Raw genomic sequence first — 26,273 nt, 5'->3', positions numbered from 1 at the left:
GCAACCACCTAGAATTAAGTATGTTTAAGTCTAAACCCCTCTAAAACAACCTGGGTATTGAAACTCAAAAACAGGCTAAAAACTCTTTCGTGATAAAGGAAAAAGTTATATATATTTTTCAAGAGCTTTGGTTAAAAGGAATAGCACACTAATTTCTCTGCAACTCCAATCCAGAATTTTTTTTTTAAAGGACTCCGGAGTTTATGGAAACTTCTCATTTGCTAATGTTTGTCTTTTAGCAGCTGAACAAATGTGGAAGGGACAAAACCAGACCATCAATGTCAGAAAGCACCAATATTTTTGATTCCTCTCCCCCTTCCCCACCTCAAAATACCTCACATACTAATGCAAGAATAAACAAAAAAGAGAAACCTCTAATTAGAAATATGTGCAATTGACAATGTATTCTGAAGATTTCTTTTCCCATTTCTTAATCAGTTTTTTAAAAAGACAATCACAGCCCCCTTTAAGACACCTCTGTAAAAAGGAGCACCTGGTTTCTGTTTCTTTCTGAGTCCACAAAACGAAGTGGCTTGCTAGCAAACCATACAAGATAAAAGTCTGAAAAGGTGGATGGATACCACAGATTTGACCTAGAATCAAGTTTCCTCCCTGCCGTTCCAGGTTATCTTCTTTCCACACTTCAGCATTAGCAGACAAGGATAAGCAACAATGGTTACCTCTGAGATCACCAAATCCACCTTTCCAAAGGCACAAAATATTTGTAGGAGTTTAAAAAAAGTAACAAAGACAACAACAAAAACCTGATGGTATAGCTCAGTAGAGTACTCTTGTGTAAAGCATTAAAAGCATCAGCCTCTTTTATTTTGTGACAAGTTTATTGAACAGTATTCAAGACTTCATCTTTATAAACAAAAACCTCTGCTGAACGATGCCAAGGCAGTATTTGCTGGCAATGTTGTGGCCATACTGGCAATGAATCATTTTATTGTGTTTGGTTTCTAACTGCTTGGACTACTATAGAACTGCCAGTAAAACTAAATGTGGTTAATTTTGCAAGAGTGGGAAGTAAGTTTTAAAAGCAATCACTGCTAGAAATTCTTTACAGATTTAACTAGCAGTAACTTTACGGCTTCTTTACTCATTTTTAAGTACTCTTGAAATTGATGAGTGGATTTATTTTTAAACATTTGACCCACACCTGTACACAATGACAGAATCCAATAAAAAGGGCTTTGTGTTTGATTAAGGCTTTCATGGATCCTTATTTTATCCAAGGTATGTTTGTTTATGTCCATACACACCCCTAGATTTTCATCCAGTGGGTTAAGACTGACCTAATTACACTGGACATTATTCTCTGAAATTCTAAATAAAAATTTTCCTAATGAAATTTTCATGGTTGATGCTTTGACAACTTGGAGCACAAAGCTAGGAACTACGTTTCACTCAACAGTGTTGCATTTTTTTTAAGCCACTAATAATTAATTGTACATCCAAACTGCAGTATTAAACACAAAATACACCTCCAAATTTTGCTTGTGGACTAAATGTTTCACTGAAGTTCAGAAAAAGTTTACAAATTTGCTTATTTATAAAATACATTTTGTAGTATCTCTAATCCTTTAAACTAAAAAAAAAAAAAAAAAAAAAAGCCCGGGCAAGGGGGTGGGAGGAATTAAACCTAATGGAAAAGATTCTCTTCCATTCATGTCAGTCACCAAAGACAAGATTTACACATAAAATTGAAAATATCATGATAGTGTTTACAAATGCACACAACTTTGAGCAAAGCTTTACAAATCCTTCATACCATACAAAGCAAATGAGAAAATAAATTCATTTTCACCCCAAACCTAGTTCTTCTGAGAAAATTTGCAGGAAGAGAGGTATGAGTGATTGCACAGAACATATTTTCAAGAATTTTTTTAAAACTCAAACTCCAGTGCCCAGAACAAGATGAACAGTACGCTTAGCAGTTAGCACTATATTAATAAGTCTCAGATACACAAATATCAAGTTCCAGAGGGCAAAGCATTTAATTACATTTCACAACAAGAGAAGCACTGTTGTGACTCAACCAAATATAGAACATAGTTCTCTCCAAATTCTACACAAACCACTATTTTCTTAATTTATTTAATTTGATGAACAATGAAATCAAGTTTTCCTTTTCAGCATTTATCTAAGATGTAGAAATAACAAAGTAGTTGCAATAAAGTATATGAAATATTTAGTAAGATTGTACGAACATATAACCAAAATAAACTGTGAAAAAAGATAAAAGGCTTTCATCTTTAAACAACCCATTTTTCTAAAATGAAAACAGTCAGCTCTCCAATGGGGAAAATAATCTGCAGTTGAAATAAGACTCCCAAGCAGCGCTGAAGTTTTCTGCACTCGGTCTTTGGAATGAGAAATGATTACTTAACAGAAAACTTAAATTGAACAGCATATATAAACATCATATTGCTTTTTTTAGTTGAGGAGGCAGTATCTAGAGATCTGTCAAAGCAAATTTGTATTCATGAATTGTCAAAAGACCCACAACACAGCCATGTCTTCTTTGAAAGTCTAAACAATCCTTTCCCTAAACAAAAAAAATCCTGTACTGTCAAACCTCTAAGATTGTAGTGATGAAAAGGCTTTCCAAATCTTATCACGCAAATGAAACTGCTGCCACTCTTAACTCTAAGTTACACGAGACGCTGTATTTCAGTGTTCCACTGACTTGCAACACCAAAAAGGCACTATTTTTTTTTTTTAATAGGAAATAACTCTTTTAAAAGGCTGACCCCTTTGTAAGTACATTGATTTGCAGGAAATGTTGGGGATGTTTCAAACCAAGACAGAGGCCCATGTTAAAGACAAAATTTGTTTTTCATGATATCTCACCAATCTCCTATTCCATGTATGTTTATAATATAATGTGACACATCTTTCTTTAGAGCATTTTAACTAAGAAGGAAAGTAACCATAAATAGAGCCTTTTGTAGCAGTGAGCAGGATCTTGTAAGGCAAATGTTTTTATGACAAGGACACTTACCAACCAGAACCCACTTGGTCCTCCTGCCTCAGTGTCCTGAATGCCAAAGAAGAGTATGAAAGGGCAAAGAGTCTCAATTCTCTCCCCTCTGGCAGCTGCACTTGTACTCGGTATGAAGAATTTTTATGAACAGGCTCCTGATCAAACTAGACCAAAAAGCCTCCAAGTAACAGGATTAAATGCACATCTATGGAACAGCTTATGAATCTTTTATTCTATAACACTACTGCTTACAAAGCTAACAATTTCAACTTGTTTTTAAAAAAAACGTAGATATAATGCTCTTTCTTATAAATGGACTCTCTTTGTTTAGTTACAGGCCAAAATTTCACACAAATTTGGGACAGAAGGAAACTGCCAGAACATTAGTCCATCATGGACAGGACTTCAAATCTGGCATTTTAAACAATGATCATTAGAAGTGGTTTCTGGTTTTCAAAGCCATCCAAACAACATGAACAATTTTTAAACTGTCTAAACTAAAACATGGCGGTCAAACCAAAAAGGCTCTGGTAGGTAGAGGACTCTGTATTTTATTTTTGTGGCAAAAGTTCTTATTTCACACAGTTTTCAGTGTGACATTAGAAATCAAAGTTCAAGGTTATAGCACAAACCAAGTGTGGAGTTTTATATTAAAACAACAACAACAAAACAGTTCTGCTCATTTACAAATGAGTCAATTAGGCAAACAAAAAAGCAGCAACTTCAGAAGCAGGACTGTCTATACAGCAAGAACCCTCAAGAAGCAATAAAGGTACATACAGTGAATCTGTATACAGAGATTTTATTCAATTTTAAAAGAAAATGAGGACTTTAGACAAAGCTTTGACCCTATAACAAAGCAAATCTGTCCAGCTTTAAACCAAATTCCAAGAGCAGCCAACTTCTATTTTTCAGCAGCTGGCAAGAGCACCCTTAATGAGCTCTATTGACATTTCTATTTTCTTCATCCCATATGGTATAAAACAAAACCAATCTAAACTCCTTGATAAGCTTTATGTGGTCATTTGTGTTTTACAAATGGTTTCTCTAATGGTACGCCAAAATCATTTTTGTGTTCTCTCCAGACAGCTTTACTGTAACATACAGCAATATTTATCCTGGTAGTGAGTCTTCTGTAAACAGTCAACCAATGCTCTATGTTACAGAAACCAATCTATATGCAATTGAAACAATCCACAGGTTCTAACCTGGAAATACTAGGAAAACAATCTGGATGCATTAATCACAGCACTATGAAGATCTACCCTATAAAGAATTGATGTGAACAGCTACCCTAAGACAAGTTTTACTTTCCTTGAGCCTATAGGTCTGTCATTTAAATCAATGACAGCAGCTGTGGCTTCATCCCGAGATTCGAAGGCCACCATGGCTTCGCCTGTGGGCATACCTTTTTCATTGTATTTTAAACACACTGAGCCTGGGATCACTTGATAGCCATAAAAGAAATCTAAAATCTCATCAATAGACACAGTGAAGGGCATATTCTGCACTTTAATTACTGTTGGTCCTGGTTTTCCAGAACTAGATCCAAAGCCAGGGGGACCACCAATGTGAATTGGGCCAGGACCAGGGCCAGGCCCAGGCCCAAAGGCTGGTGGCCCACTCAAATGCCCAGGGGCACTTCCAAGACCAGGAGGGCCACTTCCAAAGCCCGGGGGGCCACCTAAACTACCAGGGCCATTTCCAAAATTCTGAGGGCCTCCTCCAAATCCTGGCCCACTTAAGTTATTTGGTCCACCTCCAAAACCTGGAACATCCAGTCCTAGACCAGGCAAACCACTATTTCCAACTGAAGGCATACCAGGCCTAGCATCACCAAAGGCTCCTCCTAATCCTGGAGGAGGGAGTGGTGGCCCAAAGGCATTGGACCCACCAAAATTACCAGGAAAGTTAAATGGAGGCCCATTGTTGGCCTCCTTAGATCCTACAGTCAGGAAGGCATGCTCTTCACCTCCTGCACCAGGCATTCCTGCACCAGGCACTCCTGCACCGGGCACTCCTGCACCGGGCACGCCTGCACCAGGCACGCCTGAGCCGGGCACTCCTGCGCCGGGAACTCCTGCGCCGGGAACTCCTGCACCAGGCATTCCCGCACCAGGCATTCCTGCACCGGGGATTCCCGCACCAGGCATTCCCGCACTGGGCATTCCCACATTGGGCATTCCTGGAACTGTAGGATTACCTGGCACAGGCATCTTTAACCCCTTTTTTCCTTGGGCAGGGGGATTTTTTTCAATCTCTCTCATATCTTCTAGAGTAACTACATGAACAAAAGCTTCTCTCCCGTTAAGTTTTTTACGGTGTAAGCGTTCAGACTTACGTGCATCATCTTCATTTTTAAACTGAACCAATGCCTGTCCTAGACCTTGCCCATTGTTATCAACAAGAACATGTACAGCATTTTCATCCACTGGGATTCCTTCTAGGAACTGAAGAACATCCATCTTGGTAATGCTGAATGGAATATTTGTTATGTGAGCACAGACTTTGGCAGAGCTGACATCCCCCTCCGGATTTAACATCATTTCCCTCTGGTCATAGCTGAAGTTCTGCAGTCTTTTACGAATCATATCTATCTTTTCTAGCATACCTTTCTTAGTAATTGGATGAACTTGAATAAAGCGATTGCCCATGTATTGTTTATGACGACACAGAGCAGCCTTATAGTCAGCCTCATTCCTGAATTCTACGAAGCCTTCACCAGTTGCTTTCCCATTGGGTCCATAAGCAATATAAATACTATCTTCCACAATATCCAACTTTTTAAAAAAATCAATGACATGTTTGTTTTCCGCTTCAAATGGTAGCCCTTTCAAGTAAACACAAAAACCAGCCTCATGTGGTGATCTTGACCTTGACCTTTTCTGCCCACTGGGCGATTTTGACCTGGGAAGTGTCTGAGGAGGGGGATGGGTTTGTCCAGAAGGTCCTATACTTTGCTTAAAAGTGATATGGCCTCCAGCAGCTACCCACTGTCTCTCTGTGGCAGGACTAACTTCCACATAGCGTTGAATCATCAGCATTCTGTTTCTTTTCAAAGCTTCAAATGTATCTTGAGGGGAGAGAAACTTAACCAATCCATTCCCATTATTTCGACCTACATGATCTTTCAACAAATGCACTGCATCAACACGGAGCCCATGGAAAAAATCTCTGACATCATTTTCCATTGCAGAAAAGGGCATTCCATGCACACTGACATATAGATCATCGGGGTTGATGGGAAGTGGTTTCACACTGCTTTGAGAGTTCATCTGGATAGGGTTAACAGGATTCAGTGGACCCAGAAACACAGGGTTCAGGTTATTGTTCAGATTCATAGGTGCTCCAGAGCCATTCATTCCAGCAGGCAGAGGTGCCACAGGTGGCGGGTTCAAGGGTGGCATGCCAGACATGGGTGGCAGTGGGGTCATGGGTGGCACAGAAGGGACTGGGGGAATTGGGGGCACAGGAGGCACCGGAGGCAATGTAGGTACTGGAGGAGGAACTGGTATTGGGGGAATGGACGGCATTGGTGGCAAAGATGGCATCGCTGGGATTGGAGGAATTGGTGGTGGTGGGACTGTGTTCATTGGAGACGCTGTGCTCGGAATGGTTGAGCTAAACGTTGGGCTCCCAAAAGAAGCCCCCATATTTGGAGGAGCCGATCCTATGCTGGCTGTGGAAAATGTCTGTATATTTTTGTTGCTTTCATGAACAGACGTGGCAGCAGTAACTACACTGGGTGAAGGATTATTAAAGTTAGGTACTGTTGTAGGCAAGTTTACCCTGCCACTCATTCCTGAGCTAGGTGGAGGTCCTGATCTACTAGCATTTGCTGGTGGTATATCTAAGTTGGCAGTTTCAAAACGCCTACGACTCAGTTCAATCATATTCTGCATTTCTGTTTTACTACTCAACAAAAGTGTTACTTTTGACCCTTTAATTGTACCACCTGTGCGCATCATACCAAGCCTTGCATCTTCATCAGTGGCAAAAACGATGAAAGCCTCACCCAGTTCACCCCCTACAATATGCACGCCCCCATCAGGGATGGTCAATCCAGAGAAGAAGTGGCGAATGTCCATGGTCCCCGCCACAATTGGGAGACCTTGCAAACGGATGACCACAGCCATGCTGCGCTGAAACCACACACACCTGCAGATGAGAAAAGGCAACGGCCAGGTCAGACTCCTGTTTATCACACCAAGTTTTTAACTAAAAGAATGACCAGCTACCATATTAGGCCCTCAAATATACCCTCAAACTATCACAAGCAATGTAGGTTGTTTTTTTATTTGAATATTCTAAAAACGGAACATTATGGGCCATTTACAATGTAAAACCTAGACAATTTCAACTTCCAAAGGCATTAATTCTGTGAACAATTATAAGTTCAGTGCCATGACTCAAAGGTTCAGGGAAAAAACCACCATAAGAAGTAGAATCACCAATAACATCATTCAGACCACTAATTATTCAGTAAGATTTAAAAGAAATGTGTAAGTCAAATCAGGACACAAAGTTGAACAATCTGCAGGGGAAAAACATGCAAAGGATGTAGCAAAGTTAATATTTAAAAGTGGCTTAGCATTCTCCTTATAAAAATGACAACTGTAGAATTATCAGGGTCATTTTATAACACTCAGTCTCAGAAGGCAAACAGAAACAGAAAACTGCAATACTAATGAATTATAAATAATACTTAACAATAAAGTAGACTCAAGTCTCAAAAAAAAAAAAAACCGGATTCCATATTTCAGCCTAAAATTCTTCAATGTGGGGCGCCTGGGTGGCTCAGTGGGTTAAGCCGCTGCCTTCGGCTCAGGTCATGATCCCAGGTCCTGGGTTCAAGCCCCACATCGGGCTTTCTGCTCAGCAGGGAGCCTGCTTCCTCCTCTCTCTCTGCCTGCCTCTCTGCCTACTTGTGATTTCTCTCTGTCAAATAAATAAATAAAATCTTTAAAAAAAAAAAAAAAAAAAAAATCTTCAATGTGCATTACAGCTCCATTTATTAAGGAAAACTACATATGGAATTATTTATTACAAAGTTAACACATATAAAGAATCCAAAGTAAATACTGAATAAAATAGCCAAAATCTTAGTTATCTATATTCATCACTCCAAAAAGTAGAACCTGGTTGCAGTGCCATTCACCACAGCTGTTTTAATTTAAACTCAGATCCAAAGACTCATTTCCAAACTCACCATAAAAATAATAACAATACACACACACACACACACACACACACACACACACACACACACACACTTTCTCTCTCTCTCTCTCCCCCAAAAGTCTTGTTTTCCCCAAAGAAGGATGATAACGAAAAAAGGGTATTATCTCGTTTTGCTTTTGTTTTAAAAAGAACTAGGGTATGAACTTTTATTCAGTGACTGTTATAGTCTCTACTCAACATAACTCCTGTGGAATTTCTGGGAGCTCACTGCTGTCCTTAAATAATGTCCCATTCTGAACTTTTTCTTTTGGAGATATTTCTCCCAGATTTAAGTAAAATTTCAGTATTTCAGTTCTTACGGCTTCCAAGAGCAAATTCAAGGGAAGCCCTTTGTAAAGCAGTATAAAATGAATTCTTGGGACTGGAAAATATTAATTTGAAATTTATGTGATCAACAACATAGGGTGTTTTCCAAGCCATCTTATAAATCAACATTTAAATATAAACCAATTAAACTAGTTCTGTGACTTCAGAAAATTTATATGATTTGAGCTTTGGTTTTATCGCTTCTCAAATAGGAACATGAAAAGAGCAAAGTTTCCTGCTGAAAGCTCTAAGAATCCTATAACTCCATGAAAGCAGTTTTTCCATGTCAAATATTGTGTGACTATTAATTTGATACAACAATACCTGTAATAATATCTCAACTATTATGACTGCTGTACACAAAACAAAAATATGTTGTTTGGCTTCGACAGTTTTCTCACACACATACACAAAAATAAAAGCCACTTTCAAATTTAATCCAGAAAGATGGACTGACAAACAGAAAATGCTCTTTGAGGGACCATTATAAAACACTAGAAATTTGGGGGAGAAGGGAAGCTTTTCATTTTTGGTTTGCAAGAGTCAACAAGAAAAATAAATACTAAAAAAATAAATCACACCAACAAACTCTTTTCTTTGTATTTACTACTATTTAGCAGTCTATAGAGAAGCTCATCAAGAAGATTTCAAGACATTAAATCAAATTCTCATTCCCTACTGTCTGTAGCATATTGGCTACATGCAAAATTAAGACAGCATTCCTGTTCAACTTCAAAAAATGCTTAATCACTTTATCACATCTTGGGTAAGTAATCTAGGCACCCAAAACGACTTGAGAGATAGAAAGATGTTAGTTTGCACTGGGACACTAAAATGGGAATCTGATACAGTCCCAAGAACACAAAAATTAAACACAGGACTAAAGTGACATACACAATGATTCTTCAAAAACCATCTGCTACTAAGAGAAGGGCTTTAAAGTCTGCACAAGGTACATATGAAAACATGATATTGAAAAATCTGCCCAGATTACCAGTTAGAAAAGGGCTGAGAATTAAACCAAAGAACACATGAATTATTCATAAAGCCATCTAAAGAGAAAAACAGTTTTTAGGTTCTGAAAAAATATGAAGTAATATCTGCTATTCTTCTAAGTGCCTATTTGGTAAGTCATTTCAACTATCTTGAGCCTACCTTTGTTATGTAACAAGAGGGTTAGAGTCCAATCACTTAATTCCATCTAAAGTCAAAATAGGTACTCTAAAACATAGAACCCATTATCTACACATTTACCTCTAAGGAATATTAAAAAACCATACCAATAACAAGCACCTACATTTGCAATTAGCCTGGAATGCTACACTGAGGGAAAAAAAAAAAAAAACACAGCCTACTGCCTAATAATCAGCAATTCAGCAAAAGAAATGCATCCATAAAAAACTGAACCCCGAAGAAAGCAACAACTGTTCAAGGCACCCAGTCCACCCCATCCCCATCCCTCAGAAAAGACTTTAAAAAAGGAAAGAAAGAAAGAAAATCCCCCACAATTCAGTTACTACACGTATTTTCATGTTACTAAATAAGCTGTCTCATTTTATTTTGAATAAAAACAAACCTTCTATTCAAAATCTCTTACCTGATAAAACAAGAGATGTATTTTCTTAACAAGAAGTAGAGGCCAAGTCAATCCTGTGGGCAACCAATTAAAACCAACTTTTAGACTGCAATAGAGAATAAATGGAGGCAAAAATCAATGCAGGAAACACAAAACAACACGCACAGGCCACACTGAACTGTACATTATGAAGGCGAGTCTGAAACCACCAGAGTACTTCATTAGAATGCATATTAAAAAAAAAGACAGAGAAAGACAGAAAAACACGTGTACCAAAATCCCACACATGCGTTACTTGGTATTGCTTTCAAATTTGGTATCTCTCAAAACATATATATTTACATATATCAAGAATGTGCCATAAATTAGTCCAAGAATGAATCAATTAAAAACTAAAACAGTCATAAACCTCAGCTTCACAGCTGGTAATTACTTTTATCACTTGATGATTAAACCAGTCCAGAAAATTCCTTAATACAAGTCCGACTACAACCTATTTCCTCAGGTCCCACCAAACACTTGATGAAAAAGCACAAGTTCACACATAAACAGTTCCAAGACAAATGACAAAATCATCAATTCAAGGGTACTTATGGAAATTCTTGCAGTTGCTCTTTCAAAATATTTTCCTTTGTACCAAAATAGCATCAAGCACCAAGAAACATAAATGAAGTGACAATTCAGGCTGTAATGATTAATTCCTACTTAAAACCATTAGGGTTCAAAATCTTAAGGAAAAGTGCTTTTTCTTCTAACACCAAAACTGTTCCAAGAAACTTGTAAAAAAAAAAAAAAAAAAAAAAACCCTAAAAATGGCGTATTAAGAAGACTTCCCAAAGTAAAAATGAGTCACTTATCTCTTACTGGAATTTCTCCCAAATCAGTGAAGTTGTGAACAATTCACAAGCAATATATAAAACCAAATAATTAGACAACTATATGCAAAAGATCATTTTTGAATTCAGAGAAAGAAGAAAATCGTCACTGTTAAGTATAAAGATACCAAGAGAACACTACTTAGAACGATGCTCATTTTTTAACTATCTTTCAAGTTCGAGATATCACCTGTAAGCTTAATATTCATCACCAAAAAGTAAAATGTGTTAAAAAATTCTAGTGTTACTCCAAATTTTTTCTAAAGGACAAGCTAAACATCTTCTAGACAGCTACTCAAATTACTGAAGAGTAAGATTGTTTTGCCACAAAAACTACATACGTATGTCATAAACAAGCCTTTCAAAAGCCCAAAGCACTGTATTAATTTTTTATATGTTGTACAAATCAGTTCTAATTAGGTCTAAAGAGTTTTAAAACTCCTTAAAAGACACACCTAGAAGTTTATCTAACAGGTCACAAAGGGAAACTTGAAATACAAAAAAAGCATGCTTTTAGGTAAAGGTTATGCTCAATGAGGAAGAGCATGAATTCTGCAATATTGTTTTCTAAACATTCAAGTTTGACTCTATAACCAACAGAACCACAGTAGTTTCCTAGTTAAGCATTTAAGTTTAACATATGATCCGCCATTGGAAATTCCAATTCAAAGGGTCTGGTATGGGGCCAGGATAAGTGCCCTGAAGGGAAAAAACAGGTTCCTCAGCCTCTTCCCTTCCACACCCAAGAAGACTCCAAATGTCCATCTGGATAGGAAAAAGTTTAAAGTCAGCTAGTTATGCCCAAAGGGAACATTAGACCTACTATCAAAAATTTCTAAAGGGCTCCCAGAGAAGTTACTGTGACAAGAAGGAAGTCTCATGTCACAAGAAAAAGTTTAAGTTCCAGCTGAATTCAGCAAATGCCTCATTCAAATTTTACGTTGTTCAATTTAAAGTAAAAAAAATCAACCCATGGGCGCTGGGTGGGTTAAGCCTCTGCCTTTGGCTCAGGTTGTCATCCCAGGATCCTGGGATCGAGCCCCTCATCTGGCTCTCTGCTTGGCGGGGAGCCTGCTACCTCCCCACCCCTCGTCTGCTTGTGATCTATCTCTGTCAAATAAATAAAATCTTTAAAAAAAAATCAATCTAGAAATAAATTCATGAATCTTATCTATTTAAGCAAAGGGGAAGGCCCACATCAACCCATACCAAAGAAAAGTACCCAGAAACTTCAGGCTTGAAGCTAAAACTTCACAACTCTTGGTGTTATGCTTCTTCCTTGATATGGACAACATAAATAGAAACTGAGACTGGAGAAGTACTTTTGTTCTCAACCCCCCCCTTTGTAAAGAGCACAATAATTTAATAAGAGGCACCACTGTTCTCTAGGAACTACTCATTCCTGTGTTCTAAGTGTCAGCTAGCAACAGAATGCAGGATCCCAAAATGAAAATTCCACCCCAACCACCTAAGACTTGGTGAATTTTAGTTAGAAGGATAAGACAACCAATTGTATGCAACAAAACATCTAACACACATTTTACCTATTTATAAAGTATCAAGGTACAAAGGAGAAAATGGGCCTGATTTGCCATTGAATTCGCTGATCTATATCAGAAGATCTAGCTCACTTTAGGGTACAGGTTGAAAAGGCGCCTCCTCCTAGTTCTCCGCCATCTTGTCTCCCCTCCCCCCCATATCAGAAGATCTAAAACAAGAAGATTGCTCTAGTATACTTTTCCACTTCGTTAGGAATTAGTCCTAACATAGTGGCTTTGCTTCAGCTTTAGAAATACCACATACATTAACAAATTACAAATATCTGCTATGAACATTTCGCATATTATTATGACACGACATATATTCTTATTTACTAGTCATTTCAATCACTTGGAATTTCAGAGTAAAATGTCCGACAACAATCCTCTTTTATCAGAAAGCCAAAGCACAAACCAGTTGAACTTAACTGTTTCACTCTTCATCTGGTGATAAACATCAAAAAGTGAATTTTAACTTTGTTCAGTTGTCAGTCTTTAATCAACAGTAACCAGGGTACAGCAGAGCTAAGTTCTTTAGATTCAAAATACAAAACCAGCACCCCTCAAATGTTCACCCTCAGAGATGAGCAACAGAGAACCAATTATAATGGGCACAAAGCAATAAGCCGCATAATCACATTATGGAAAAAAACCACAGCTTCATCCACATGATTTTGTCCCCATCCCCAAATGAATCACATTTCAGATTCTGGGATCATTCTTAATGAAACAATGCTTCTGACACAGAGGGACATGAACCCTTTAGACAGCTTGTTATTCCACTTCCCCATTAAGCTCCATAAAGTTCTCAAAAGTGGCAAGCCAAAAGACATTGCTAAATAAGATATATATATTCCTCCTGCCAAAAAGACTGTAATATTAAGTTATTTTTCAAACCCTCCCCACAAATGCCAACAAATATGTTTATTGTCTTGACTTAAAAGCAACAGTATCACTTCTAACCTAGCCAACCACATTCACCCTCACTGTTGGTCTTAAAACTTAAAAGGTGGCCAGAAACTTAATGAAATAAACTCGTTGCAAACCAGAAGGTTTATGAGTGGTGGTAGTAAAATGTGATAAACTATAAATCAGATGAGGTTGTTTTTCTGCTTAATTCTAAACATGTAACAACATTCATTTACACCACGAACATTTATTAAGCACTTGTGGCAGGGACAGGAGATGTAAGAATGGACAACAGTCCCTAGATTTTAGGGAGAGGTATCTAAGAGCATCTTTTGTGCAATTACTGACACTTAGAAATTCTTTCTACAATATCTGCAGAAGAAAATATTCATCTAAACCAAAAGATGGAGTAGCTCTCTACAAAATGGAATAAAAACGTTATGAACATGGTCACTGGATTCCAGCACCTGGAACACACTGGTCCACAAAATCAAGTTTCACATCTAAAAATTGTACCAACAACCCCCAAACTCTCAATACGCAATCATCAAAACATTTGGCATGTCACAAGAAAGTGAAAGAAGCCAGAAATATGCTGGTATTAGCACATAACAATAGGTTCCAAGGAACAATCAAAATGGTTTCTAAAGCTTCACATTTTCACCTAACAGATATGAACTTAAGAAAAACACAAATTATGCATTACAACCCATAAACAAAATAAATATTTAATTGAGCTTATAAAGATGATATAAAATGCATTCCCTGTTTCGTCAAAAAATCTTCCAGGAATAATACTGAGCACATCCTCAACCTTTATATAAACACGCCAAACATTTCATTTTCTTAAAAAATTACCATAAAATTATTTTAACCACCTGTAACAGTTCTTCCCAACTTTTTAATATTCTTGGAAAATGCCTGAACATAATTACTTCCCACTATCCGGCCAAAACCACCAAAGCTCAAAAATGAGTACAACCAGTCTTGTATTACATTTCTATAAAACAAAACAAACAAAATCAGCCCATATGTCCACACTTGTAGGACATTTCTGAACTGCAAATGCTCTGAAATACATTAACAATATAAACTATGTAACAAAGTCCAATGCAATTCATTTTACTAATACTGCATTTAACAAAAACTACACGATTTTAAACCATTCAAGCAAGAAGCTCTAAGAATACTCCAGCTACAAGTTCCTCCTTCAACAATCTCTCAGTTGCAATTACATTTTTTCTCAGGTTATACTGGCTGGAATTACACTTTTCTTGAATAATACAGAACAGTTCCTGACAACTGCCACAATTTACATTAAATCATCTCTGGAAATTCAGGAGTCAAGGACAGTTTCAGAGTCCAGAAACCTCTCCTACGGAGCCTGCAAGTCAGGGTACAAAACTCCCAGCATGTTTTGTGCTGAATAACGCCAAGTTACCTTCACCGAAGCCGTTGAGATGTTTCACTATAAAGTACACATTACGGGCACAAATGAAGTCCATGCATTTACAACCTGGCAGCTAAGCCTCCTACACTGGTGTCCATCCCCGACACTAACCTGTAGATTCTCAAAGCCCCACCCACCTATTACACGTGGCTGCCAGCTAAAACCTCCAGCCTCCACTAAAGAAACTCAATTCACTCATCGAAAGCACCCCCCTCCACCTCCTACTGGGCCTGCTCCTCTTCCAGTGCTGGAGGCTCTCTCCCAAGGGATTATGTAAAGGTGGTGCTCTTAGCAGCCCCTTCCCTGCTTGGGGTTCAAGGGCCTGGCATCTTACTACAATTCTTAGAGGTCTGGGAGGCGTACTCACCCCCACTTTCTCGCTACAGAGGCCGGCTTCTCAAATCGCCTACACCCTCGAGGGTAAGCCCCGCCCAACGCTGAGCCTCGGGAGCATTTCCCTGCAACCCCGTCCACCTTCAGGCCACGACAGCGACCAGCTCGAAGATTTCCTTGCTAGACTCAGAGGAGTGTACCGACTGCAGCTTCTTCCCCACAGGTGTGTCTAGACTCTAGTTCCCTTTTCCTGTTAGGCCACGGGAGCCTCCTTTCCACCTCAGATGGAGGGAGTGTCCTCACTACGTTTAATCTCCTCACTACTGGGCACAGAGATGCAGTTAGAATCCCTGTCCCTTTTGGGAAGCAAAGAAAATCTCGCTCATTCGGGATGTAGGTGTGCTTTTACTGCAATCCCCGTTAATTCGCAGGCCACTGGGCCACCCAACTGTGGCCTCCTCCCTCTCAGACCACGGGGGCGTCCTCCCTATGGGCTCGTCCCCACTTCGGTATACAGGCTCATCCTCTCCTGCGTCCTTCCTGCATCCTCTCAGGCTTCAAAGGCGCAAGCGGCTCCCCAGGCCCTCCCCCCCGCAGCCAAGCCGCGACCCTTTTGTGTGGGGCGCTCACTGCGGCGGGCTCGGAGGCCTCCGAAGGCCCCGCCCCGGGCCACCAAGGGGCGGCTCGAGCCCCGCACAGCCCCGCCCGTTCCGGGCTGCAGGAGTCTTACCGGGGAGAGCTGCGCGGCACCCGAACCCAGACCCGAGTTACCCCCCGCGCGAGTGCCTCCGCCCCGCGGCCGACAGCCCCAGCCCGAACGGCTTCCCGGAGCCCACTGCAGCCACCACCTCTTTCGCCGCTTCACAAAATGGCCGCCAGCCCGCTCAGCAGCTCCGCGTTCCAAAAGGGGAGGGACGGAATGGAGACGTCAGGGGGCGGGGCAGCGCAAGCGCGCTAAGGTTCTGGGCAATCTCCCGGAAGTTGCGGGTGTTTGTGGCGAGAGGAACTTTGAGTCCGTGAGTGCGACGATTTGCGCACTAACCCCGCCTAAGGGGAGTGACGCCGTGGGGTGGGTTGGGTTAAGAGTGCCTGGGTCTGCCCCTCGCTGCGGGACTTTGTGCAAATTACTTCTCTTCCCTGATCCTCTGAGAAGGGGAAGAAGTAATGCTTTCCTCGCGTGATTGCTTTAAGGATGAAATGGACCACAAAGTATTACCTGGTACTGTTGATGATGCCCTGGCAGAAGAACCCAAACCTGTTGTTTTCTTTTTCCCCATTTAAAAATTTCATTCCAGGGAGGCTTACCGGCCAGTCCTCATTAACCCCATACACGGTTGCCCTTTAGTACTATTTTATTATAGAAAAAATCATTCTCATCCTGCGTTGGTCCTAGCCTCCCAAATTCCACTGCCCTTGTCTAAACTGTTACCGTGATTGAAGCCGCTATAGAAACATAAAGATGGATAGAAATTAAGATGGACACACTAATGCTTCAGCAAGACTTTTTTTTTTTTTTTTTTTTAATTTTATTTATCTGACAGAAAGAGATCACAAGTAGGCAGAGAGGCAGGCAGAGAGAGAGGGAGACGCGGGCCCCCAGCTGAGCAGAGAGCCTGACGCGGGGCTGGATCCCAGGCCCCTGAGATCACAACCCCAGCCGAAGGCAGAGGCTCAACCCACCAAGCAACCCAGGCACCCCCAAGACTGACTTTGAACAATTTTCCCTCGTCTCTTATGGATTCTTAAAGCTTCTCTTTTCCCTTCACTTGTTTTTCTGTAGAATCCTTTGTTCCGGGAACTCTGCGTCAGTGTTGACATCTTGCTTACCTCAAAGTATACTTAGGAATGAGACTCAGATGGCCATTGCCAGGGCTAATCATGAAACCACTTTGAAGACATAACCAATAGGACTGGCAGTACTAACAGATTCCTATCCAAACCGCGCAGACCCTGTGTTTTCCTTAAAACCACTCAGCCTTTTACCCAGAGCGGGTCTGCGGTTTTGAAGGCATTAGCCTGCTGCAGCCTCTTTTGCCTGGAAGTAATAAAACTGTCTTTCCTCTTTACCCCAAAGCACTGTCTTTGTGTTACATTTCAGCTCTGGAGCACAAAGCCCAGTTTTCAACAGCATGACTATCACCAATACTGAACTATACAAATCAGAAAGTGAGGAGTCTACTGAGCAAGAAAATCCAACAAGTTTTGGGGAAGATTGTGTGGCCGACTTGCCTGGTACTAGCCCAGTATACCAAAAACAGCAAACTAGAAAACTAGGCCACCTTTATATTTTTTATTTTATTATTTTTTAAAGATTTATTTATTTATTTATTAAGATTTTACTTATTTGTTTGACAGAGAGAGAGTGCATAAGCTGGCAGAGTGGCAGGCAGAGGGAGAGATAGAAACAGGCACCCCGCCAAGCAAGGAGCCTAATGCGGGACTCCATCCCAGGGCCTTGGGACCACAACATGAGCAGAAGGCAGCCATAACCAACTGAGCCACCCGGACGTCCCTAGGCCACCTTTTTAAACAGAACCTATACTTTGTTGTTATATATACTCTTTGCAGGTATAGTAGAGTGCATTGAAAACAAAACCTACATGCAATGTTGTATTGGGATTGCCTCCTGGAATAGAAAAGGGGCATTAGTGAGAAAACTGGTAAAATCTGAATAAAATCTGAAGTTTACTTAATACTAATGTAGAGATGTTACTCTCTTAATTTTGACAAATATACCATGTAAGTTTTATATTAGATGTTAAAATTAGAGGAAATTGGGTGATGGACATCTAACTCTGAACTATCTTTGCAAACTTCTCTAAATCTAAAATTATTCAAAATAAAAATTCTTTTTAAAAAACCTTCTTCCTGGGCACCTGGGTGTCTCAGTCATAAAGCATCTGCCTTCAGCTCAGGCTCAGTTCATGGTGCAGGGGTCCTGGGATGCAGCCAGTGGCCAGCTCCCTGTTCAGCAGGAAGCCTGCTTCTCCCTCTCACACTCCCCCTACTTGTGTTCCCTCTCTCGCTGTCTCTCTCTCCCTCAAATAAATAAAATCTTAAAATAAAATAAAAACCTCCTCCTATCCATCTGCATTTACTGTACTGCTAGCTAGTAGCTTTCAAAATTTTTTGCCATTACTCACATAATACATTTGTAACCAGGTATACACATTTAAATATATAATCAAAATAAAATGGTTAAGGGGTGCCTGGCTGGTTCAGTGGATGGAACACATGACTCTTAATCTCAGAGTTGTAGGTTGGAACCCCACATGGATGTAGAGATAACTTAAAAATAATTAAATAAGGGGTGCCTGGGTGGCTCAGTGGGTTAGGCATCTGACTCTTGATCTCAGCAGGTCTTGATCTCAAGGTCAGGGATTCAGGCCCCACATTGAGCTCCACAATGGGTGTACAGCCTACTCATAAATAAATAAAATCTTTAAAAAACAAAATAAAATAAAATACTTAAAATATGTGTGATATACTCTAATGTATTCTTTCTCTTGTTTTTTTTTTTTTTTTTGTTCTAGTAACTATTCACCTACAATGTCATACCCACAAATGGAAAAACTACTCTAGCTATATTAGCCTATTGGTTTCTCAAACATATCATGCTTTTTTTAAAACTCAAGCCCTTTATTCTTCCAGCTCCTTTTCATTTTTCATTCATCTCTAGCTCTTTCCATGGCTGGAAATCACATTTTTAAAAAATTTTATTTATTTATTTGACAGAGAGAGAGAGGGAGAGAGAGAGTGTGTGTTAGCATAAGCAGGGGGAGTGGCAGGCAGAAGAAGCAGACTCCCAGTGGAGCAAGGAGTCCGATGAGGGGCTTGATCCCAGGACCCTGGGACCATGACCCAAGCTGAAGACAGACGCTTAAACGATTGAGCCACCCAGGTGCCCCTGAAAATCACATTTTTGCTTACGTAACATCTCCTTCAAAAGTCACCTATAGGGTGCCTGGGTGGCTCAGTTGATTAAGCGACTGCCTTCAGCTCAGGTCATGATCTCGGAGTCCTGGGATCGATCTCCCAGCTCCATGGGGAGTCCTCTTCTCCCTCTGACCTTCTCAGCTCTCATGTTCTCTCTCACTCTCAAATGAATAAATAAAATCTTTTTTAAAAATAAAAATAAATAAAAATTTAAAAAGTCATCTACAGGAATAAAGTGGAGTGGTAGTTTGCTCCTGGTTCCCAAGGACAGCTTGAAATTTTCTCTGAGATTTTCATAAAGTCACAAATTAAATAGAGGAAGGTGATTTTATTTCTCTAGTCGGCAAATTAACAATTTTTAAAAAGAAACATAAATTATTAGAATAATGGGTGGAGTCATAGATATTTCTAGCTCCATTTGGTCAAAAAAAATGAAGAGGGACAAGAACAGGAGATAAGCCTTCTAAGAAACTTACTTCAGTCTATAATCAACATGAAGAGGTGGACTGTGGAGACAAAAAAGAAATTAAATAGTAGATTATGCTTGTTCCTGAAGGAATCAGTCTTGCTGAGCAGTAGTAATAATTCAAATGTCCACATAAAGCACTGAGGTCTCTGAACAAAGAACCTTCTTCCAGTTGCTCTGGCTCTCCACACCAAGAACATCCATTCACTGTAAGACAAGAGGACTCCTGGAGAGAAATGGTGAGGGTTCCCCACTAAAGGAGCAGAGGCTCAGGAAAGATATTTTGTGTTTCTGTTTTGGGTTGATGGTGGCCTGATGCTGAAGTCAACTGGGCCACAGCAATTCTGGTTTGAACATGAAACACCCACTAGGCATAACAAGGTACCCAGATATGCATGGGTTGGTGAGGCAGGAGGAAGCAAGGTTGGCACAAAGTCAGAGGCCTAGCCCATTCTTCTAGTGTTGGGTCCACTTGATGCTCTTGAGATCAATGCCATCCTGCACCATCTCCCAGAGAGGGCTGCCAAGGAAAAGAGACACTGGGTGAGTAAGGGCTTAGATAGGAAACAAATGACATTGCTCTCTGACCCTTGAGTCCTGAATTATATCCATCTGTTCTTCTCGCTCCATTTTCTTGCTCTGAAAGACCCAACATGGTGGTTAGCGAGTCTTTCCCAACTCTCTCTCTCTCCCTTTTTTTAAAAGATTTTATTTATTCATTTGAGAGAGAGAAAGAGAGCACGAGCAGGGGGGAGGGTGAGAGGGAGAGGGAGAAGCAGACTTCCTGCTGAGCAGGAGGCCTGATGGGGGACTCGATCCCAGGACCCTAGGATCGTGACCTGAGCTAAAGTCAAATGCTTAACCAACTGAGCCACCCAGGTGCCCTCCCAGCTCTCTTTGAACCCTTGTCAGCTCTAGCCGCTCCATAGCTGCCAACAAACAATAACTGAGTACCCCAGGCTCAGCTCCAGTGGGGCCAAGCCAGTGTTATAAGGTTGTGGTTATATTCGAGAAGCTCTCATCCCATTCGTGAGAGACTATGGACACATTTTCCTTGGTGGAACCAAGACCATTGGAACTGTGTAAGCAGAAAGTTTCAGCCTCTACTCATCCCCATCACACATGAACCACTTTCAACACTTCTCTCTGGTTTTTGCTCTACTTCTCAGTTAGTTCTAGACCTTAGTCCTAAATTACCTAGGTATGTAGCAACCGTAGCCAATTCCTACCAGCCTCATCTCCCCAGAGTTGGACTGTGCTTCCAACATCCCTGGTTCCAATTCAAAAGTACCTCTTGGATATTAGACTTGAACATCCCATCTCACACAAGAACTACTGCTGATAAATCTACTAAGATCTGATTCCCTTCAGCTTCAATGCCTTAGATGATATTCCCAGAACAGATATTACCTTAATGTGTTATGACTATGAGATTCTGGTTTGGATTTTCCCAGTTAATCTTCTTCTACCCAATTTCATTCTGTTCTTGCCTTATCTCTCTCCTTTATGTCATGTATTCCCAGCATGCCTTTTTTTTTCTTTTTAAGATTTTATGTATTTACTTATTTGACAGACAGAGAGCACAAGTAGGTAGAACAGCAGGCAGAGGGAGAGGGAGAAGCAGGCTCTCCGCTGAGAGGGGAGACCGATGCGGAACTAGAACCCAGGACCCTGGGATCATGGCCTGAGCCGAAGGCAGCCACTTAAGCGACTGAGCCACCCAGGCACCCACCAGCATGCCTTTCTATGTATGACATTTTCCATGGCTTCTAAAGTTAGCCATCTCCTTTCTGTTCTTTCTCTTAAGAGGTCACTTACTGTCATAGACGCACATTATAAAGCTTTAGCTGAGGGCTAATAAGACCAGGCTGAATTTAGTTTGTAAAGGTCAGAAGAAATAGGGTGGAGACACTGAAGCGACAGATTAGAAAAGGCTTTGCAGTATGGTCCGTAGAAATGCCCCTTCAGTGTGCCAGAGAGTACCAAGAGCCAAGCCAAGGAGGAATCTTTTTTTTTTTTTTTTAAGATTTTATTTATTTATTTGACAGAAATCACAAGTAGGCAGAGAGAGAGGAGGAAGCAAACTCCCCACTGAGCAGAGAGCCCGATGCCGGGCTCCATCCCAGGACCCTGGGATCATGACCTGAGCCAAAGGCAGAGGCTTTAGCCCACTGAGCCACCCAGGCGCCCCAACCAAGGAGGAATCTTAAGCCTAAGAAAACTAAGCAACCTGTAGATATTTAAGCAATACAACTAGACATTGGGAAGGAAAATCCAGAGCCCAGAAAGGCCTAGTAAAGTTCATAAAGGGAAGAAGGGAGTATACCCGAACTTCCTCACTCAATAACCAGACCAACAGAATCCTGAAAGTTGAATTTAAGCAGAATGGAGCCAGACCCTGAAAAAATCCAGAGGCCTCAATGTCCCTAGGAAGAAGTGGAGCTCTACAGCTACTACGGGAAGCCCTGGGGGCAGCAGCTGACAAAGCATCTCTTGACCTTGTTTATAAAGCATCTTTACAAAGAGCACTCTTTAGTAGTTCCCAACCTTGAGAACTTGATGGAAACTATGAACTTGCTTTCAAAAAAAAAAAAAAAAGCAAAACAACACAATATTTAGAATACAATTTCAGGGCTATCATGTGCGTCCTAAAGTTGAGCCACAGAATCCAAATTAAGAATTCCAGGGTGATGGGGCACCTGGGTGGCTCAGTGGTTAAAGCTTCTGCCTTCAGCTCAGGTCATGATCCCAGGGTCCTGTGATCGAGCCCCGCATTGGGCTCTCTGCTCCATGGGGAGCCTGCTTCCCCCTCTCTCTGCCTGCCTCTCTGCCTACTTGTGATCTCTCTCTGTCAAATAAATAAATAAAATCTTTTAAAAACAAACAAACAAAAGAATCCCAGGGCGCCTGGGTGGTTCAGTTAAGTGTCTACCTTTGGCTCAGGTCATGATCCCAGGGCTCTGGGATCAAGTCCCACATCCGGCTCCCTGCTCGGCAGGAGGCCTGCTTCTCCCTCTCCCACTCCCCCTGCTTCTGCTCCCTCTCTCGCTGTGTCTCTCACTGTCAAATAAATAAATAAAATCTTTAAAAAAAATTAAGAATCCCTATTTTTTTTTAAGATTTTATTTATTTATTTGAAAGCGAGAGAGATCACAAGTAGGCAGAGAGTCAGGCAGGGTGGGGGGAAACAGGATCCCTGCTGAGCAGAGAGCCCAATGCGGGGCTCAATCCCAGGACCCCAAGTTCATGACCTGAGCCGAAGGCAGAGGCTTAACCCACTGAGCCACCCAGGCGCCCCAAAAATCCCTATCTTGAAGGGAATTTATCTCTACTTAGTCTACAAATCACTAATTTTGTATTAATAATAATACTACAATAATGAAAAACATCTGAATTTATGTAGTTCTTTAGTTTTTAAAAACTCATTGTCCTTTTCTGAAAACAAGTAGCCAAGATCATCCACTACCAGACTTTGTGGAACTTTTATTTATTTATTTATTTAGTAAGCTCCATACCGAATGTGGGGCTTGAAATCACTGCCTCGATATCACGAATCACATGCTCTACCAACTAAGCCAGCCAGGGGCCCCAACTCTGTGGAACTTCTAAGTCCTAAAATCCAAGTATTCTCAAAGGCTGGTTTGTGGCACGGTGAACACACAGCCTGAGGACAAGAGAGGAGCCAGCATTACAATCTCTTTCAAAGGCTCTCTGCTACATAGTGCATACCTCATTTCTCGAAGACGCTTCACATGGTGAATGCACTTCTCCACTGTGTAGTCCACTTCCTCCTCTGTAGTGAAACGGCCAATGCCAAACCTGAAAAAAGGCACAAGAGAAGAGCTCCGCATCTGAACTCTGGCACCAGGGTAAATTCATTCAGCAGATACTCAATGAGGATCTATTCCACAAAAGACATGGAAAGAACAAAGCCAGAGTGTCTCAGAGCGTGGGTCTGTGGACCACCCACATTAGTGTCACCACAGTTTTTCTTTCTCTCTTTCTTTTTCTTTCTTTCTTTCTTTCTTTTTAAATTATTTGAGAGAGAGAGGATGAGAGAGAGAACACGAAGTGGGGGAAGGTCAAAGAGAGAAGCAGACTCCCCACTGAGCAGCGAGCCTGAAGTGGGACTCAATCCCTGGACTCAACGGTCATGACCTGAGCTGAAGGCAGTCGCTTAACCAACTGAGCCACCCAGGTGCCAACCAGAGAAGTTTTTCTCCTCCAGTCCTAGTGAATGAGAATCTCTGAGTGTGGGACTCAGAAATCTTCACAAATTTCCCAAGTGATACTCAGTGAAGTCTGAGAGCCGCTACTCTAGCAACTTTCAAGAAGAATCAGGAAGGGATAAGGAAAACAAGTCTGAGGAGACTATAATAGGAGATGAATAACATGAAAGAGGATGCTTTTCATAAATGTTGCCTCTCAACTAACTGACCTGATAGAAGAGTGAGCTAAATCCTCATCAGTGCCAATCGCTCGGAGGACATAAGAGGGCTCCAGGGATGCAGAGGTACAGGCACTGAGGAGAAAAACAAGGAGCCTTGCTCAGTTCATCATCAATGTCTGCTTTTAGCCACAAACCTCTTGATCCCACCCCCAGGTCCCTGAAGTCATTACATGGAGATAAAAGAGACATTCTCATCTGGTAGAGCTAAAGGGCCTGATGCTGCCTCCATTTTCTGGAATGTGAACCTACCTCCTCTGGCCCTTGTGGAGGATATCCTCCTTGAGCAAGGACATTACCAAAGCACAACAGAACATGACACCATGTGAGCTGGGTCTGACCGCCAGAAGCAGCGGAGAACCAAGTGCTCACTCTCCTAGGACTGAACACACCATCAGTACCAGCCTAGAAGGCAGCTAAACCCTAAGTGGTCTTTCGAGCATCCTTCAGTTCTGGAGGTCTGTAACAGAACTGCCAGTGTAACACAAAACAGACGCATGCATCTCCTGGAGCCACAAAAGGCACAAAATTCTACCCCAGGAAGCCCTCTTACAGCGGCAAACTTCAGCCAGTGGCAAGCCAGCTAAAAAATCAGCACTTATAAAATACATCTACTTAACCAAGAGCTCTTGTGCCTGTCATCTCCACACTAGGAAGCTTAATAATCTGTTATACCACTTAGAGGCCAGGCTAATGAGCCCTGTCATAGTTCTGGTCTATCCAGACCAACTCACCTCCCTGAGGATAAGGCGACATCCTTGAGTGCCATCAGCAGACTCTCCCCCTCCACATAGGCAAAGGAGAGGTTGATACAGCCTGGAGAGAGAATTACTATGAAAGGAGGTTCAAAGTCTCAGACTCTTCCAGAACGGGGATAGAAAGGGAATGTCCATACCTGGGTAATGGTGCTCAGGGTCCCCATTCATCACCACATCTGGAAGGCTCTTCATTATCTTCTGTGTGAGCCGCTCTGCTAACTTGGAGATCCGCTTATGGTCGTACTGAGGAGCAGGTAAAGGAAGACTAAGCATAGTGACCAATAACAGCTCAGAAACACACAAGATGAAAAGTCCTCTCCCTGTGCTCAGAAGTGACTGGGCATCAGACCCACCTATCATCCTGTATTACCCATGGAGACCTCTGTATCCTCAGCACAGAGCACAGAACCTGCCATGCAAAGCTGCCCCATAACTGGACTCATGGTTGCAGTAAGGTAGAAATAAATGAGCTGATAACCACTAAAAGGACCCAGATTTTGGACCCCATAACACCTCCCTCAGAGAAAGATGCCAGCAGCCCTGGGACAAGGATGGATTTTCTAAATCTCCTCTTCCGGCAGAGGTCTGACTCAGTTCTGCTGAAAAGCCTCTCATGGGAGACCCAGCACAGGGGAAGAAGTTGAGGAAGGGAACTGCTCTCCCCATACCTCCATCTCTTGCTGTGCCACCTCACATGCGGCCCCCAGCCCCACCACCAAGGGTGTGGGCACTGTCCCAGACCGCATACCCCGCTCCTGCCCCCCTCCACTCTGCAGGGCCTCCACACGCACACGGGGCCGGCGGCGAATGTAGATGGCACCAACCCCTGGGAAACAAAGTTTGTTACAAAAGAGAAAAAAAGAAAAACGCAGGTGAAACAAACTATCACTTTCAAAAGGGGTCAAAATATTCTTTCAACTTTTCTGTAAGCTTGAAACTTTTCAAAATAAAAAAAAAAAGTGGAGGAAAGGGAGAAACAGCAGTAAAAGCATAATATTTATAAAAATTATTTACCATCAGGAAGGTAAATACTAAGAGTAATGACCACATGGTTAAAGTAGTTCCCTATGCACGTCTGAAATGAGATCATGCAATTCATCATTATTCTTAAGAGAGAAATAACCAGAAACAACTCAGATATTCATCATCAGGGGAATGGGCAAATAAATTATGATTCAGTCCACACAGAGAAATACAAAGCTGGTGTATACAAGAAAGAGGAAGCACCTTGTGTACTGCTACTGTAAAATCGCCAAGAAGCATTGTTAGAAAGCTGGTGAAATCTAAATAAAGTCTGTACTTTACATTAAAAAAAAAAAAAACATTATTAGGTGAAAAAAGGAAGGTGCAGAACAATGAGTATACTACGCTATTTTTTGAGTAAAAACAGAGGAGGAGGAGGGGTTAATATATATATATATATATATATATATATATATATATATATAT

At 41.2% G+C, this 26,273-nt stretch overlaps 3 protein-coding genes across 7 annotated transcripts in view; all 3 read right to left on the bottom strand.

Moving 5' to 3' along the window:
• Positions 1 to 16,129, bottom strand: part of LOC111141705 (copine 1) — a 35,214-nt gene extending 19,085 nt beyond the window's left edge. The window contains exon 1 of one of the 3 annotated variants that reach the window (XM_022494478.1): positions 16,066 to 16,129. Coding sequence is in view for 1 of the 3 variants with exons in the window: in XM_022494477.1 (XP_022350185.1) it covers positions 5,331 to 5,345 (15 nt within the window). In the remaining 2 variants the exon portion in view is untranslated. Of the gene's footprint in view, positions 1 to 5,330; positions 5,347 to 7,004; positions 7,055 to 16,065 lie in introns of those variants that run through there. The other 2 variants (XM_022494479.1, XM_022494477.1) reach the window with 2 other exon arrangements.
• Positions 1,977 to 16,098, bottom strand: LOC111141704 (RNA binding motif protein 12). Of its 2 annotated transcripts, none has more exons than XM_022494474.1 (3): positions 15,948 to 16,098; positions 10,134 to 10,218; positions 1,977 to 7,147 (listed from the first exon to the last, which is right to left on the bottom strand). In XM_022494474.1, exon 3 carries the CDS (start codon positions 7,123 to 7,125, stop codon positions 4,279 to 4,281), a length of 2,847 nt encoding a protein of 948 aa, XP_022350182.1. In that variant the 5' UTR covers positions 7,126 to 7,147; positions 10,134 to 10,218; positions 15,948 to 16,098; the 3' UTR covers positions 1,977 to 4,278. The 2 variants fall into 2 exon arrangements, with proteins under 2 accessions (XP_022350182.1, XP_022350183.1); XM_022494475.1 differs by having other exon boundaries at positions 10,134 to 10,186.
• A 3,337-nt stretch (positions 16,130 to 19,466) lies between the features above and the next one.
• LOC111141778 (NFS1, cysteine desulfurase) overlaps positions 19,467 to 26,273 on the bottom strand; it is a 26,021-nt gene continuing 19,214 nt past the window's right edge. The window contains exons 8-13 of one of the 2 annotated variants that reach the window (XM_022494585.1): positions 25,493 to 25,650; positions 24,962 to 25,067; positions 24,801 to 24,882; positions 24,058 to 24,141; positions 23,349 to 23,438; positions 19,467 to 20,139 (exon numbers count right to left, since the gene is read on the bottom strand). In XM_022494585.1, coding sequence (XP_022350293.1) covers positions 20,076 to 20,139; positions 23,349 to 23,438; positions 24,058 to 24,141; positions 24,801 to 24,882; positions 24,962 to 25,067; positions 25,493 to 25,650 — 584 coding nt within the window. In that variant the 3' untranslated portion in view covers positions 19,467 to 20,075. The remainder of the gene's footprint in view (positions 20,140 to 23,348; positions 23,439 to 24,057; positions 24,142 to 24,800; positions 24,883 to 24,961; positions 25,068 to 25,492; positions 25,651 to 26,273) is intronic. The other variant, XM_022494587.1, reaches the window with a different exon arrangement.

Source organism: Enhydra lutris, unplaced genomic scaffold (assembly GCF_002288905.1).
Source record: "Enhydra lutris kenyoni isolate GAN:26980312 unplaced genomic scaffold, ASM228890v2 scaffoldscaffold6, whole genome shotgun sequence".
NCBI lineage: Eukaryota > Metazoa > Chordata > Mammalia > Carnivora > Mustelidae > Enhydra > Enhydra lutris.
The sequence above is the reverse complement of the archived record's forward strand: the minus strand, read 5'-3'. Positions and strand labels throughout refer to the sequence as shown.

Coding starts and splice junctions, on each gene's coding strand:
- LOC111141704 (XM_022494474.1), bottom strand. CDS start 7,125: ATGGCTGTGGTCATCCGTTTGCAAGGTCTCCCAATTGTGGCGGGGACC.